General features: G+C 46.0%; 1 protein-coding gene across 3 annotated transcripts in view; it reads left to right on the top strand.

Annotated features, from left to right (window-relative positions):
* The window catches only part of PIAS1 (protein inhibitor of activated STAT 1), a 207770-nt gene that overhangs the window by 36478 nt on the left and 155639 nt on the right, over positions 1–15653 (top strand). Inside the window, exon 1 of one of the 3 annotated variants that reach the window (XM_047074880.1) lies at positions 13139–13451. The exons of 1 other annotated variant lie outside the window; for it this stretch is intronic. In XM_047074880.1, coding sequence (XP_046930836.1) covers positions 13413–13451 — 39 coding nt within the window. In that variant the 5' untranslated portion in view covers positions 13139–13412. Of the gene's footprint in view, positions 1–13138; positions 13452–15653 lie in introns of those variants that run through there. One more of the 3 variants, XM_047074883.1, reaches the window with a different exon arrangement.

The following is a 15653-nucleotide window of genomic DNA, read 5'->3' as shown; positions in this document are numbered from 1 at the left end:
TAAACTGCATTTCAGTTGCTCCGCGACCCAGTTTCCGCTGGGGCATATAAAAGCAGAAAGCTAATTATATGATAGTAATTACCTGGAAATTATATGTTTATTGGTTTTTCCACCAGTGGATACTACTATTTTTGAACTTTTCATTGTCCCGCTCAGTGACAGGAGTCACACTGTCTCTGCTCCAAATGTTCCCTCCAATCTCATGATTAGCAGACTTTTTAAATGGAGCCACCGCTGGCAGCACGGAAATCCTCCGGGTAGGGACGGGAGCATGGTGACTCGGTCCATGCAGGAGGCACCGGAAGTCCTCATTGCCCACGTTCATATGCACCTCTCTTCTTGACAGGAGCCTTTAATAACAAAGTGCTCGACATCTCTGGTCTAAATGAAGCACGTTCCTGTCTTTGCTCTCGGGTACTGGGAATAGTATCCAATAGGAAGGGGTTTCATCTGCCACCGGATATATTTATCTACCCTTCAATTATGTGCCTTGGTTAATTGTCCCTTTTCTACCAGCTCTTCTTACGACACAGAGCCTGCGCCTCGCCTATAATTACAGTGAGGAAATGTATCTATGAGCTTTTAAAAGAGAAGCCTAAACTGGGTTGAAACATTGAAGGTGGGAAGGTCAGGGAGCAAGGGTCAGTGTTGGCTTTCCTCTCATGAGCCGGTTTCCAGAGGCTTTCAGTACTTTCTGCCACTTGCGGACTGTCGCCTGCAATTCCACCCATCCTGTTGCTCTTATCGTGACAATCGTGATCGATAGACAACATCTACGGAGGATTTTACAGCTTACAACATGCCTTTTGCGTGAAGTGCCTCGCTTACCTTCTCCACAAATGCTGCGAGCGGTCAGGTGACTTGGCTGCACTCACTCATCAAAATGCGTGTCCTCAGCCCTCCGGAGGGGCCACGGGGCAAGCCGCCTCCAGTCCTCTCTCTGCTTCGGTTTGGGGAGACGGCCAGCTTACAGCCCTACAGCTCTGCCTGCGTCTTCTATTCACAGTAGGATCTCAGCACCTACAATGATGCCCGACACATGGGCAGATGCAGGGACTGTTTATTGAGAGAGCGAACGCGTGCATCCAGCACAGAAGTGATGAGACTATTATTCATTCATGGGTCCTACACCCCCACCCCCGCCCCGTTCAGTCCATTCTCCCCTCCTTGCCTTTACTGATTAGGCCTGCTTGGAACACCCTCCTGCATATCTCAGCCTGGCCATCAGCTTTGGCATGAATCCTGCTAACTTCGGGACCCTCTCAGGGGTCCCCTTCCTTTTTCCTACTGTTCCAGCCATCCCCACCCAAACCATCCCTCCACTCAACCTTGACCGGAAGTTGGAAACCAATTAATCACCTGTCCAACCACTTCATTTAACAGATGAAGAAACAGGTCTATGGGGGTGAACGGCCTTGCCCAAGCCCCAGATCTTCCGGTGAATCAAGGGCAGGGTTGAAACCAGAACCCAGGTCCTTGGACTAGCTGTCCAACACACTTGCCATCACACCAAGGATAGGAAATAGGTTTCATCACAATTGTTCTGCTCGAGCTGTGGCAGCTGCCCAGAGAGGTGGACTGAGCAGGCCTATGTGGGAGTAGCCTGGCTTGGTGAGGAAGAGTGCTGTGATTGTTTAGTCATGTCTGCCAGGCAGGAGAGGGGGAGAAGGAGGAGCGTGTGGGACAGTCAAGGGCTTACCTTGCAGCATCAGGGGACTGCACTGAACCTGACCAGGGGCGTCCACTGCAGCCGGAGTTGTCTCCAAGGCTTAGCGAAGTGATGAGTTGACTCAGGGCAACTCCAGTCTGCTCACACTGAAAAGAGCGGCTCAGTCCAAAGGCCAGTCCCAGGACCAAGTGAGGACCTCTCTCCTGCTCGGCTTCGCGGCTGAGATATGGTGGTATTGCCTGCCCTTCCCCACCATCTTGTCCCAACCCCAGAGACAGCTCCAAAGCTTTGACTGTGTTTGTGTAATCAGAAGAGCAACGCTTAAGAGACAAGCCACTCAGTAATGGGATTTTTGCATTCCAACAGAGCCGAGGAAGCCTGTTAGGAAGGAGGAAGGGGGGCTTCAGGAAAAGGTCAAGGATGATGCCAGTGATGATGTGCAGCGCCGACTCCACTGAGAGAGACGCGGGTTTGCAAATTAGGGGACAATCAGGAAAATGTTCCTCTTCTTCCTCGTGGGCTTGAAGAACAGTTGTGGGCACACAGGCCCGTGGGGCCACACACATGAGTGAGCGAATCAGCCTGGTGTGTAGGACAGTGGGGAACAGTGGGGACTGTAACTAATTGAGAAGCCACACATACCCTAGCCAAAGGAGTTCAAATTTGCAAACATTTTTGAAAACACAGCACTGACCACATTAGAAGATGTTTGTGGGTTTCACTTAGCTTTAGGGCTTTAGATTGAAAACTGTTCTCTGGAGATGTGTGTGTATCTGACCTAACAGTTAACCACTGGTCAATCGGAAAAATAGAGAAGCAGGGTTGGGGGGGAGGGGCGGGGCGGTGTTCTAGAGATGACCGGTGAAGTGCCCCCCAACCTCTCTATTTTGTGGAACTGTGCGCCACGACCCTCTGTGGCCTGTCCTAAGGACCATGTAGATATCGTTCCAGATCAAACTAAAGAACTGGGACTTAAGGAATTGCACTGCTTGGGGAGGGAATGCCATGGGGGTGAGGTTGAGCCCTGAGGGTTGGGGTTGGGATTTCCTAAAAAGCGGGAGCAGATTTGTAAGGCAGGGTGGAAAGATTTGCAAGTCAGATCTGCAAAATAGAAGTAAAAAGAAGGAAGCTTTCTCGGAGAAGCAGGGGTGTGGGGGGGTGGGGTGGTGCGGGGTTAGGAACTGGTCAGGGCCCAGGTAGGGCTGAGCTGCTCAATGCAGCAATCCTGAGAGCTTGCGGTTCCCACAGACATGCCTGGGATGAAGGGCTTAACTTCTCGGCGCTCTCTCTCAGTCTATGGGGGGAAAAAACCCATATTTAGTATGCATGCTTAAAAATGTTTCCATTGCTTCATGGAGATTCCCCCCACTCAGCCTACCCGCCTCCCTGGTTTAGCCTCATAGGACGATGGCGGGAGAAAGAGAGAAGGCCTGCTCCTCCTGTTTGGAGGAAGCATCTTGCTGTCAAGGGGGCCACGAGGAAGCTTCCAGGAAGCCCCAGTGAGCCGTCGGGAAGGAATGGGTGGTGCTGGAAGGCCTCTGCCACAGAAACCCTCTCCTCTCTAGTACACAGTGAAAGACTGTAACCCCCAAGAGAGAAGCTGCTGAAGTTCAAGCACCTGCCTGGTCTCTGCCCAAACCTTGGAAGGAGCAGGTGGTAATGAATGTTTAGGCATTTTCCTCCCTCACTGGAGGCCCGTGTGACTCAGTGTGGCAGAAACTGTAAAAGGCTTGGGAAAACAGAGAGTCCTATAAATGCAAAATATTATCATGCACCCTTCCTCCCCACACACTTTTCAGCTTCACGAGATGTCTTTAAGGCCCAGTAAGAATGAGTTGAATTATAAGATTATTAAACTGGGGGCGCCTGGGTGTCTCAGTCGATTGAGCATCAGACTCTTAATTTCAGCTCAGGTCATGACCTCACCGTTTGTGGGTTCGAGCCCCATGTCAGTCTCCACGTGACAAAGCAGAAACTGCTTGGGATCCTCTCCCGTTCTCTCTGCCCTCCCCCTGCTTGCGCACGCTTTCTCTCAAAATAAATAAAGTTAAAAAAAATAAGATTATTAAATGCCCCTGGCCTCACAAGCGAGCATCTGCAGAAACTCCAGGTCCCTGGAGATAGCGGCCCTTGCACTGGTCTTGCCTCTCTTCCCTTGGAGAGAGAGAATGTGGGCTGGTGAGAAGTGCATGGCATGGGGCTTCTGGCAAGTCTGGGCTTGAATCTCAGCTTCATGACTGGTAGGACTTACCCTCCTTGAGCCTCAGTTTCCTCACCTGTAGGAGGAGGTGATGATGACTGACACTGGAATGCTGTGAGGCTGGGGGGGTGGGGATCATCTTTTTTTTTTTAATGTTTGTTTTGAGAGAAAGGGAGAAAGAGAGCAAACAGGGCAGGGGCAGAGAGAGAAGGAGACACAGAACGTGAAACAGGCTCCAGGCTCTGAGCTGTCAGCACAGAGCCTGACACGGAGCTTGAACCCACGAATTATGAGATCATGACCTGAGCCGAAGTCAGACGCTCAACTGACCCAGCCACCCAGGTGCCCTTGGGGGGAATCGTCTTTGAGTCCTTGAAACTTTGAGCAACATAAAATGGTATAACAGGTGAATTTATACATGGATGGGAAGAAAAGAAGATCTGTTAGATTCTCAGTATCTGATGTTTACACTTTGGATATAATCCAGCTCTTTCCCCCAGGGACAGACCAGGGACAAATGAGCTGTGTCCCTAATAAGATAACATTCTTTCACTATGAGGATGTAGTGTTTGCCTGTGGCACAGGGCCCTGGGAGAATACCCACGAGGGCAGTTATAGGCTCTGCTGCCCTCGAGTGCCTGAGAGGTCAAAGGTCAAGGCCCAGATAAATGGCTGCATCCCAGGATTGGGGCAGTGGGACGGCTTACCCTCCCCAGGCACCCTTGATGTGGTCCCCGGATGCTGCTGATGTCTGCACCCCTTTGGCATGCAAAGCTTTCCTGTGACTGGAACACCTACAGCCCTACTTGGCCCAAGGTGGTGACGTCTGTTCTCCAGTAGCTTAATCTCTGGGACTTAGACAAGAGCGTAGTGACCGTCACCATTCAGGCCTACCTGGGAACCTGAGGGTTCGGCACCACCCCTCCTCATTTGAAGAGAAGGTCTCCTCTTTGCTTATGGGATAAAGTTAAAGCCCTGGAGCCTGCACCCAAGGCTTCCCCTAATGGCCCAGGCTCATGGTCATGGCAGCCATGACCCTCTATCCCATTGCCCAGCCCAAAACACGCTTCCTGCCTTTGCACACATGTCTCCCTCACTCCCTGTCTCCACCGGCTCAACACCTTTCTATTTATCCATGTCTCTAAGAAAACTTCCCTCCCCCACGCCCCCCAAAAGAGTAATGTACTCCTTTTATCACACCCTTAACCTTCAAACTTGACTGATCCATCCACATATCAATGCCCCCAACAAGTACATAAAAATCAAAACAGAAGGAGGCTGGAGCGCCTGGGTGGCTCAATTGGTTAAGTGCCCAACCTCGCCTCAGGTCATGATTTCACAGTTCACGAGTTCGAGTCCCGCAACGGGCTCCACACTGACAGTGTGGCACCTGCTTGGGATTCTCCCTCTCTCTCTGCTCCTTTCCCACCTCCCCTCTCAAAATAAATAAGTAAACTTAAAAAAAAAAAAAAAACAGAAGCAGACTGAATGTGCAGCTCCATTCTGGGGGCTCCTGGTGGGCCATCTCTGGCTTCCCAGACCTGGGGCTCTGTGCTCCAACAGTGAGAGTTGCCTCTGAGCCCTTTGTCCTGTCCAGCCTGTTTTTGTCTCATCCACCCTATGACTTTCTGGCTCTGGGCTTTGGCTTTGTGCGTGGATCCTGGCCTTGGTTCAAACTGTGTATGATGGTCGGTCTGGTGGCCCAACTATACCTATGACAGGAAACTCCCTGCCCCAGCCCCGGATTCTCAGGTCTTCACCCAGCTTTCCAACCCTAAAGAAGGAGTCAGGCTGCTCCTTCGCCAGTGCTCCCCATCCTCTTGTTCTGTAACTTATCAGTTTGTCTTGTAACTATTTGTCTTTGTGACTGAGCCCCTCCCTGGTCTGTGAGTGATTTGAGGGCAGAAATATGGGACTGTGGGTGTCTAAACATACTTTGTAAATGAATGCATGAATAAGTTATGGTCACTCTCTTGTATTTTAATATTTGTGTGATATTACTACAAATGATATTTTAGTACAACGAATTCTATAGAAATCATTTTTATTGTCCATGACTTCCATTTCAAGCCCTCTCAAGAGGGAGGAAAAATAATCTCTGCCTCTCTGGCCCCACTTGGAGTCAAAGGAATATTTTAGGTTTTTTCCTTGTATTTCTCTAAAACCACTACTTTCTTTGAGGCTTGTCTACCTTAGTACCTACAGTTTGACATTTTTTTTAGTTTTTACAACATATTTTCTTAAGATATGAGGGAAAAACTGATACTGTAATTTTTTTCATTATCTACAAGATTAAAATTTGACTTTAACACTAGATACTCTGAGCCAGGAAAAAATGGGAATTGTTTCTTCCCTTTCTTCTCACTCTTTGAAAGCAAAACTTCTTTTTTTTTTTTTTATGAATATGATTCATTGTCAAATTGGCTTACATACAGCACCCAGTGCTCATCCCAGCAAGTGTCCTCCTCAGTGCCTATCACCCATTTTCCCCTCTCCCCCACCTCCAATCCCCCCTCAGTTTGTTCTCTGTATTTAAGAGTCTCTTATGGTTTGCCTCCCTCCCTCTCTGTTTGTAACTACTTTTTCCCCTCCCCTTCCCCCATGATCTTGTTAAGTTTCTCAAGATCCGTATATGGGTGAAAACATATGATATCTGTCCTCTGACTGACTTATTTCACTCAACATAATACCTTCCAGTTCCATCCACGTTGCTGCAAATGGCATGATTTCATTCTTTCTCATTGCCAAGTAGTATTCCATTGTGTATATAAACCACAACTTCTTTATCCATTCATCAGTTGATGGACATGTAGGCTCTTTCCATAATTTGGCTATTGTTGAGAGTGCTGCTATAAACATTGGGGTACAAGTGCCCCCATGCATCAGCACTCCTGTGTCCCTTGGGTAAATTCCTAGCAGTGCTATTGCTGGGTCATAGGGTAGATCTATTTTTAATTTTTTGAGGAAACTCCACCCTGTTTTCCAGAGAGGCTGTACCAGTTTGTATTCCCACCAGCAGCGCAAGAGGGTTCCCGCTTCTCCATGTCCCCACCCGCATCCCTACAGTTTGAATTTAGATGAAGCCTGTGGCTCAGTTTTCTACTTTGAACTTCATCTCTAAATTGGTCATGGCTCATTGCTATTGCTTCACATCTCACCGTTGTGTTTCTTCTTTTCCTACTTCTATAGGTTGTGAGTTAGGATAATCGAGTCCAGATAAAATCACCCCAAGCCATTTGTAGCTCTGGGAAGCTGGCACCAGGCTGTCAGAAGCTGGCTGGGTGCCATCAAGAGGAGGAAATGTTCTTCCTTTATTGGGACTCCTTAACAGTTTCTTGCCAAAATTCTAGGAAAATGATGATACTCTTCCCTGGAGCTATTCTGTATGTTTCTATAGGTGGGGAATCTTTCAACGAATACTTTGGCTATAAATGCCTCTCATGGTTTTTCATTGGATTAAGCGTGTAACTTGAGCTCCAGATTGTGAAATACTGACACAGAGATATGAATCATTGTGCATAGTTGAGATATAATTGTCATCAGCACCAGCCACTCACGTTAACGGAAGGTTTATAGTGTATGGAAACCTGTTCAGGATGTGCTCGTGGAAGAACAATTAGAGACTTTTTTTTTTTTAAACCATGAAAATGTTCTTTTCTGGGGGGATGAGAAGCAGAGAGAATGGGAAGAGCTTATGAAAAGCTGGTAGGTAATCACAACTCTCTTCATTTGTATATTTACTCTCTCTTAGATGCCCATTCAGATAATGACTCAATGCCGATCGTCAATTTATTTGAACATGTGTGTGTTTTTCTTATTTGGTGGAAGACTTTGTCTCTCTGGCATAGACCAACTGAATTTCAAATTCATGTTTAAGTGTTGAAAAGATACAGCCATAAGCATGTCTTTACTCAAGTCAGTCAATGTATCATCAATCGACAGTATTTACTGAGCCCTGACTACATGCCCAGGCCTGTGTTTGGAAGGATCCAGAGAGGAATAAGGCACTGTTTCTTCCTTCTCTTTATGAATTAACAGGCTAATCAGGTAGCCCTCAGTTCAAGTCCTAGTTCTGTAACTTAGTAGCAAAGAGGAATTTTAGCGAGTTGTGTAATACCCTCGGAGCTTCTGTTTCTGTCAAGATGGGGACGATGATAGCATCTACCTCACAAGGCTGCTGTAGGAATTGAAGGAGATAGTGGGTGTGTGTTGCAGGATGCATCTCTAAATGTTGCCTTTCTTCCCCTTCCTTGAGTCTGTAGCCTGAAGAAGCTCCAGCAGAAAGGGTAGTCCTAGAAGCCCAGTGTGAGGGCCTTTTTCTCAAGGCCAAGGGCCATTACTTCCATGGTCACATGAAAGCAGAGGCTGCACACTGGCTGCCTGCTGGCCAAAGCCAACCTTAGACCCTTCCAATTTGTCCTATGTGATGTTGAAATTGCCAATGTTTAAATGTCATAAAATATCCATAAAACCCAGAATTTAGGGATTCTCTTGAAAATCAGAGATTCTTGGGGCACCCGGGTGGCTCAGTCAGTTAAATGTGCGACTTTGGCTCAGGTCACGATCTCATGATTCGTGGGGTCAAGCCCGGCATTGGGCTCTGTGCTGACAGCTCAGAGCCTGGAGCCTGCTTTGGATTCTGGATCTCCCTCTCTCTCTACCCCTTACCTGCTCACACTCTGTCTGTCTGTCTGTCTCTTTCTCTCAAAAATAAATAAACATTTTAAACAATTTTTTTTTAAATGACACATTAATGTAATTAAGAAGCATTGCTTGGGGTACCTGGGTGGCTCAGTCGGTTAAGCGTCCGACTTTGGCTCAGGTCATGATCTCACGGTTCAAGAGTTCGAGCCCCGCATCAGGCTCTGTGCTGAAAGCTCAGAGCCTGGAGCCTGCTTTGGATTCTGTTGTCTCCCTCTCTGTCTGCCCCTCCCCCACTCGCATTCTGTCTCTCTAAAAAATAAAAAAATAAAATATTTTTTAAAAAAGAAGCATTGCTTGTTAGTTTTTTTCCTTTTTTGTATTGTGATATTTATTTATTTTTCCCTGATATGAGTGTCCGTATGAAATTCAATAAAGGAAAGCTTTTACTGACTGCTTTTTTTTCTGGCCACTAATATTGTTTGCTTTACTTGATTACTATTACTGAAAAGATTTTTGTCATATAGAGGAGGAGAGTGTTAAAATGATCAAGGGTGCCTGGGTGGCTCAGTCAGTTAAGTGTCTTGACTTTGGCTCAGGTCGTGATCTCATGGTTGGTGAGTGTGAGCCTCCCATCAGGCTCTGTGCTGACAGCTTCAGATCCTCTGTCTCCCTCTCTCTCTGCTCCTACCCTGCTTGCTCCCTGTCTCTCTCAAAATAAATAAATATACTTAAAAAAAAATCTTTAAAAAATGATCAGAAGGGTCACAGCCCAGAGGAGCCTAAGGAGAGGTGACAACTAAATCTAAAGTGGTCCCCTGGATGGGATCTTGGAACAAGAACAGCAACAAGATGGTAGGTAAGAACTAAGGAAATCCGAGTAAAGAAGAGACTTTAATAATAATGTATCAATATTGGTTCATTATTTGTAACAAGTATACTATAGTAATGTCAAATGTTAAACTGGATTTGGAGTATATGGGAACTCTCAATTTCTGTGCACCTAAAACAGTTTTGAAATTAAAAGCTTACCGGGGCACCTGAGTGGCTCAATCTGTGAAGCGTCTGACTTCTGTGCCTCCGATTCTGTGTCTTCCTCTCTCTCTGCCCCTCCCCTGCTCTCTCTCTCTCTCTCTCTCTCTGTCTGTCTCAAAAATAAATAAACATTAAAAAAAAAGACACGTAAACCTTTCCAAAAAAAAAAAAAAAAAAAGAAATTAAAAGCTTGCTAAAAAAACTAAAGGATCACCTCCAGAGTCAAATACGCCGGGTACATCAAAGATGTATCAAATCCTTAGTTTTGAAATCAGCCAACCCTAGGGGGTCTTCTGTAGTCTCTTCCTCCTCTGTCCTCATGCCTCCTTTGTGGCTCCCTAAATTCTCCCTCTAGGCCATAACTCTTTGAGTTATGACGTCTCTTATTTTTTTCTCAATCTCTTTCCTCTGGTCCAGCTGTTCCAAAGTGTGGTACCATTATGTACTCGCAGAAAAAAAGCCAGATTCCCTTAAGAATGTTCCTAATGAGGGGCGCCTGGGTGGCTCAGCCGGTTAAGTCTCTGACTTCAGCTCAGGTTTGTGGGTTCAAGGCCCGAGTTGGGCTCTGTGCTGACAGCTCAGAGCCTGGAGCCTGCTTCAGATTCTATGTCTCCCTCTCTCTCTGTCTCTCCCCTGCTTGCACTCTCTCTCTCTCTCTCAAAAATAAATAAACGTTAAAAAATTAAAAAAAAAAAAGAATGTCCCTAATGAAGCCATAAAAGTATCCATTTATTAGACTTTGACTCTTCAGTACACGTCTTTTTAAACTATCCTGTAGGATGAAATGGAAACTCTAAGTAATGCACTTCTACTGAATGCTGAGGAATAGCGATGGTTATCTTGGGAAGCTTTTCTGAAATTGTTTTGCGTTGCAAAGTGAAATCCCCATTTCCTGAAATGCCGTTTTTACTTGAAAGAACTGAAGACTCACAAAGCGTGGTGATTCAGACTTGAATATTTGGCAGATATTCTCTTAAATATAAACAAAGTGAGCCGTTCGCTTTAAGGAACACAACTGATAGTAATTTTTGCCAATGATAAAATTCAAATTTTTAATTGAAAACCAGGACTTTGGAAAACTTCTATTTACCATTGGGAACTTGGCAGCTTTCCCATACTTAAAGACTTTCTGATGAGTTTGGTGGTGAAGAAAAAGGACTTTGCTGCCTCCATTTTGACCTCGGACTTTTTGGTTGGGTTCTTCTTTACGGATTGTCTCTGGGCTCAGGCTGAAGCCCTCACAGGCAAAGCATCCCCTGATGGAAACAGAAACTCCCACCTCGAAAAACAAAGACCACCCTGAGCCAGCAAGAGCCCGCCCGCAATGGACTCCAAGAGGACTATGGATTTGACCTTCACTGCTCTCCCGCAAGTACACACCCACCTTAGCCCCACATTTTCCTCCTATAAACCTGGAAGTGTTTTCGGAACTTTGGAAACAGTCTTGGAGGGGCTAGCCCCCTGTCTTCTGGGTGTTGGCCTCGCTGAAGTAAATTCCTTTCCTGTTCGGCTACCACACATCTCTTGGCCTCTGGATTTTGTCGAGCAGCTGGACCTGGTCTGTTTGGGACCCCTGCGCCCAGGCTACAGCGATGTTAATAAATGTGACTTTTTGATATTCTGTAATGAACGATGTCCACATCTGGAAGGTGTGTATAACTCCGTGAGCCACTATTTTCCAAAGGACCAAAGCATAATTTTACAATAACCACACATGAGTAAAACGATCCGTTCAAAGCACATGGATTTTAACATAAACAGAGTGGGAAAAGTTCACCAATGTGGTTCCATAGTCAAATTTGCAACTACCCTTTAAGAAACTATCACTAATGAGTTTTACAGCGGTAGCAAGAGGAACATTCACAATTATCTGAAAAGGCTATTAAAATACTCCTCCTGGGACACCTGGCCGTGGCCCCATTGGTGGCCATCAATTCTTGATCTCGGAGTCACAACGTCAAGCCCCACGTTGGACACAGAGTTTACGTACTGAAAAAAAAAAAAAAAAAAACTCCTCTTTTGTCCAACCATATATCTGTGTGAGGCTGGGTTTTCTACATGTACTTTGACCAAAACAACATATCATAACATACTGAATACAGAAGTAGCTAGTGATGCTGGCAGGCCACATCTGAGGACCAAGAGAGTCCTAGGGGCGCCTGGAGGGCTCAGTTGGTAGAGCGTGCCACTCTTGATCTTGGGGTTGTGAGTTTGAGCCCCGTGTTGGGTGTACAGATTACTTAAAAATAAAAATTAAACAGGGGCGCCTGGGTGGCTCAGTCGGTTGAGTGTCCGAGTCCAGCTCAGATCATGATCTCACGGTTCATGAGTTCAAGCCCCACATCAGGGCTCACTGCCGTAAGCACAGAGCCTGCTTCAGATTCTCTGTCCCCTTCTCTCTGCCCCTCCCCTGCTTGCGTGTGCATGCTCGTGTGCGCGCTCTCTGTCTCTCTCTCAAAAGTAAACATTAAAAAAAAATTAAAAAATCAAAATAAAAAAAATCAGTCCATATCCATTATTGGCTCCATTTCACAAAGAGTCTTAATTGGGAGAGCAGTTGGGAGCTATCAGACTAAGAAACCACAGGAGTCTTAAGAAAAGGACCAGTAAGGGGAATGGAAGAAGAATTGATTTGAGAAGCATTTACTTTGGTGGCCAATGGAATGTGGAGGGGGCAAAAAAAAAAAAAAAAAAGGAGAGAGAGAGAGAAAAGGAAGAGTGTGGGTGCTTTTGTGAGTGGGAAGATGTGAGTCCCAGGAGGCAAAAGAGAAAGTCAAGAAGAGGGGCCGGACTGGACGTGGGGCAGGTATGGTGACTCCAGTGTGCCTTGTGCTGGCAGGTGCTCCCAGAGCCCCTGGCTTCTTTCAGGCCTTCCTCCTGTCAGAACTCAATGCTTCTTCTTCTTCTTCTTTTTTTAATGCTTATTTTTGAGAGAGAGAGAGACAGACAGACAGACAGAGGGCGAGTGGGGGAGGGGCAGAGAGAGAGGGAGACCCAGAATCCGAAGCAGGCTCCAGGATCCCAGCTGTCAGCACAGAGCCCATCGCAGGGCTCAAACCCATGTACCGTGAGATTATGACCTGAGCCGAAGTCAGACACAACTGACTGAGCCTTCCAGGTGCCCCTGGAATCCAGTGCTTCTAAACAACCTTCCTCCCTCCAGAACAAGGGTGTGCTCCCTACTCCACTCTCCACCCCCATGCCCCGGCAAAATTTAATAATTCCATTCTTCTATATCTAATCATTCAGCCCAAAGATCCCTCATTCCCTGTAACCTGAGACTTCAATTCTGTTCATTCATTTATTTAATCATTTATTCCTATAAACATTTCAACCAGAATTTTTAGAATGGCCACTGTGTTCTAGATTCGGGAATACAGGGGCACCTAGGTGGCTCAGTCGGTTAAGCATCAGACTCTTGATTTTGGCTCAGGTCATGATCTCATGGTTCATAGGCTCAAGCTCCGAGTCCTGCTCTGTGCTGGTAGTGTGGAGCCTGCTTGGGATTCTATCTCTCCCTGTCTCTCTCACTGCCCTACCCCTGCTCATGCTCTCTCTCTCTCTCTCTCTCAAAATAAATAAACATTTAAAAAAATAGATACTGGAATACGAAGATAATGAAGGAATCCTGTCCCTAGGTCACAATCTAACAGGACAATTATTATTATTATTTTCTAACAGGACAATTAAACCAGCTATGGTAGAGTGATGCACAAAGACAGAAAAACACACAAATCATAAATACCTATCTTGATGAATTTTCACAAAGTGAGCACATCCATGTAACCAAGAACCTAAATCAAGAAACAGAACAAGATCGGCATCCCAGAAGTCCCTTTTGGTCACCACCCCTTCCATGGAACACAGATGCATTTGCAAAGGCCCTCTCTAACTGCAGCTGGAAAGGTGGGTCAGGGGAATTGAAACTGAAGGCGGTGAAATTTGTCAGGAAGCAACCTCTAGAAATGGTGAGGCCTGACTCACAATGGTGATGGTGGAAAAGGAGAGGAAGGGTCAGACTAGAAGGGCAGTGAGTGTGATAGAATTGACAACGCCCTCTCTGCGGGGAATTCACAATATGCATGGAGCCCTCCGGTCAATTGCGAGCTGACCTTGAGAATTTCCAATGGCTTGCCTTCTCATTTAAAAGTACCCAAGGCCTGGGGCACCTGGCTGGCTCCTCAGAAGGGCCTCTGACCCTTGATCTCAAGGTCATGAGTTCAAGTCCCACATTGGGTGTAAAGATTACTTAAATAAATAAAACTTTAAAAATATGTAAAAAAAAAAAAACAAAAAAACCCAAGGCCTGGTAAGTATAAGCAAATACCTCCAACCTCAAAGAGAGTTGCATCTCAATGCACTGTGGCTTTTAAAGGAAGGGAGTGCTTTGGTCAGCTTCCTGGATTGTTTAAAAACAACAAAAGCCAAATTGGACCTTATAACAAGAGACTACAGATACTTCCTGAGGATCTTCAGCATGGAAGAGTCTTGAGGCCCGTTGGCAGAGCTCTGCGGCACCGACACAAGCAGTTTAATTTCACAAACACCCACACAATATTATAGGGCAAAAAAATTTTTAAGCAATAAAATGAACCACAGTATAATTGGAATACATGTTTCTGCAATCCTGACACAGTAATAACTTGCCTGTAAACACCTTTCTTGAAGAATTGGTTAATAGGATATATAATACATGGCAAAGGAAATCGTTTATTCCAGAAAGGCTTTAAAAATGGGTCATTGATGCCTCTTGTGAGCCTGTAATGATTCTAGAAGATGATGGTGATGATTCTAGACTAGAATAAAGCAACAACATTCCAAAGATGTGGGATGGAGTAGATTTATGCAAAATAGAAATCTGGCCATGGTTGCCTCATCGGCAAAATGAAGGCATTGGGCAAAATCTGTGGTTTTTGATTTTGACTTGTGCAGGCGGGTCTATGGACCTCTCTCGGCACCGCGTCTCCTCTGCTTTAACTACAGCCTCTCTGCTCTTACCTATTTAAATATTGGGTCTTCTGTGTAAGATTTTGTTTGAAATAAAGGGATCGTATAACTAAAGCAGAGTTGGAAAACCGCTGGATGAGATGATCTCAATTGCCCCTTTTGGCTCTAACTTTCTAGAAATCCAGCCAACATGTGCCTGACTGGTGAAAGGTGATGAAGACACAAAGATTAAAAAGAAAAACCCTAGAGGCGCTGGCTGGCTCAGTGACTAGAGCATGTGACTTGATCTCAGGGTCGTGAGTTTAAGCTCCAGGTTGAGCATAGAGCCTACTTAAAAACAAAAACAAAGCCCGAAACCAGCCCCTCAAAACTGTCCAATTCCTATCTGTAAGAAATTCACCAGTATAACGTGTGCATGTGAGTATGCAGCTGACGGTGTGTGTAAAATGCCACGTACAGGGGTGCCTGGGTGGCTCAGTCAGTTGACCATCAGACTCACGGTTCGTGAGTTTGAGCTCCTCATTGGGCTCACTGCTGTCAGCGCAGAGCCTGTTTGAAGCCTCTGTCCCTCTTTCTTTCTGCCCTTCTCCCTCTCATGCTCTCTCTCTCTCTCTCTCTCTCTCTCTCAAAAATAAATAAACATTTTTTAAAAAGTACCACATAGGGGGGCCTGCGTGGCTCAGTGGGTTAAGCATCCAATCTCAGCTCAGGTCATGATCTCCCAGTTCGTGAGTTCAAGCCCCGCACCAGGCTCTGTGCTGCCAGCTGAGCCTGGAGCCTGCTTCGGATTCTGTGTGTGTGTCTCTCTCTCTCTCTCTGCCCCTCCCTGCTCACTCTCTGGCTCTCTCTCTCTCTCTCTCTCTCCCAAAAATAAATAAACATCAAAAAAATTTTTAATACCATGTAGAATATTAAAAATAGTAACATGATAAGGTCTAAAATGAAGGCGTGGATCAAATGTTTGAGAGATGATTTGGGAAGTTGTTTTTAGAGAGGTGACATGTAAGTGAATGTTAACGGGGGGGGGGAGGTGTTAAAGCCAGAGAGATCAGCGTGAGCAAGGTTATGGAGGCCACAGAAGGGTTATGGCTGGGGAACTACAGGCAGCTCATTATGTTCCCTGCATACCCGGAGAGACAGCTAGAAGAGGCCAAGAAGGAT

This window comes from Lynx rufus, unplaced genomic scaffold (genome assembly GCF_022079265.1).
Source record: "Lynx rufus isolate CCGP_SWC_20201006 ecotype Redwood Valley unplaced genomic scaffold, mLynRuf1.p SCAF_13, whole genome shotgun sequence".
NCBI classification, from domain to species: domain Eukaryota; kingdom Metazoa; phylum Chordata; class Mammalia; order Carnivora; family Felidae; genus Lynx; species Lynx rufus.
This window is presented reverse-complemented; position numbering and strand designations above follow the sequence as displayed.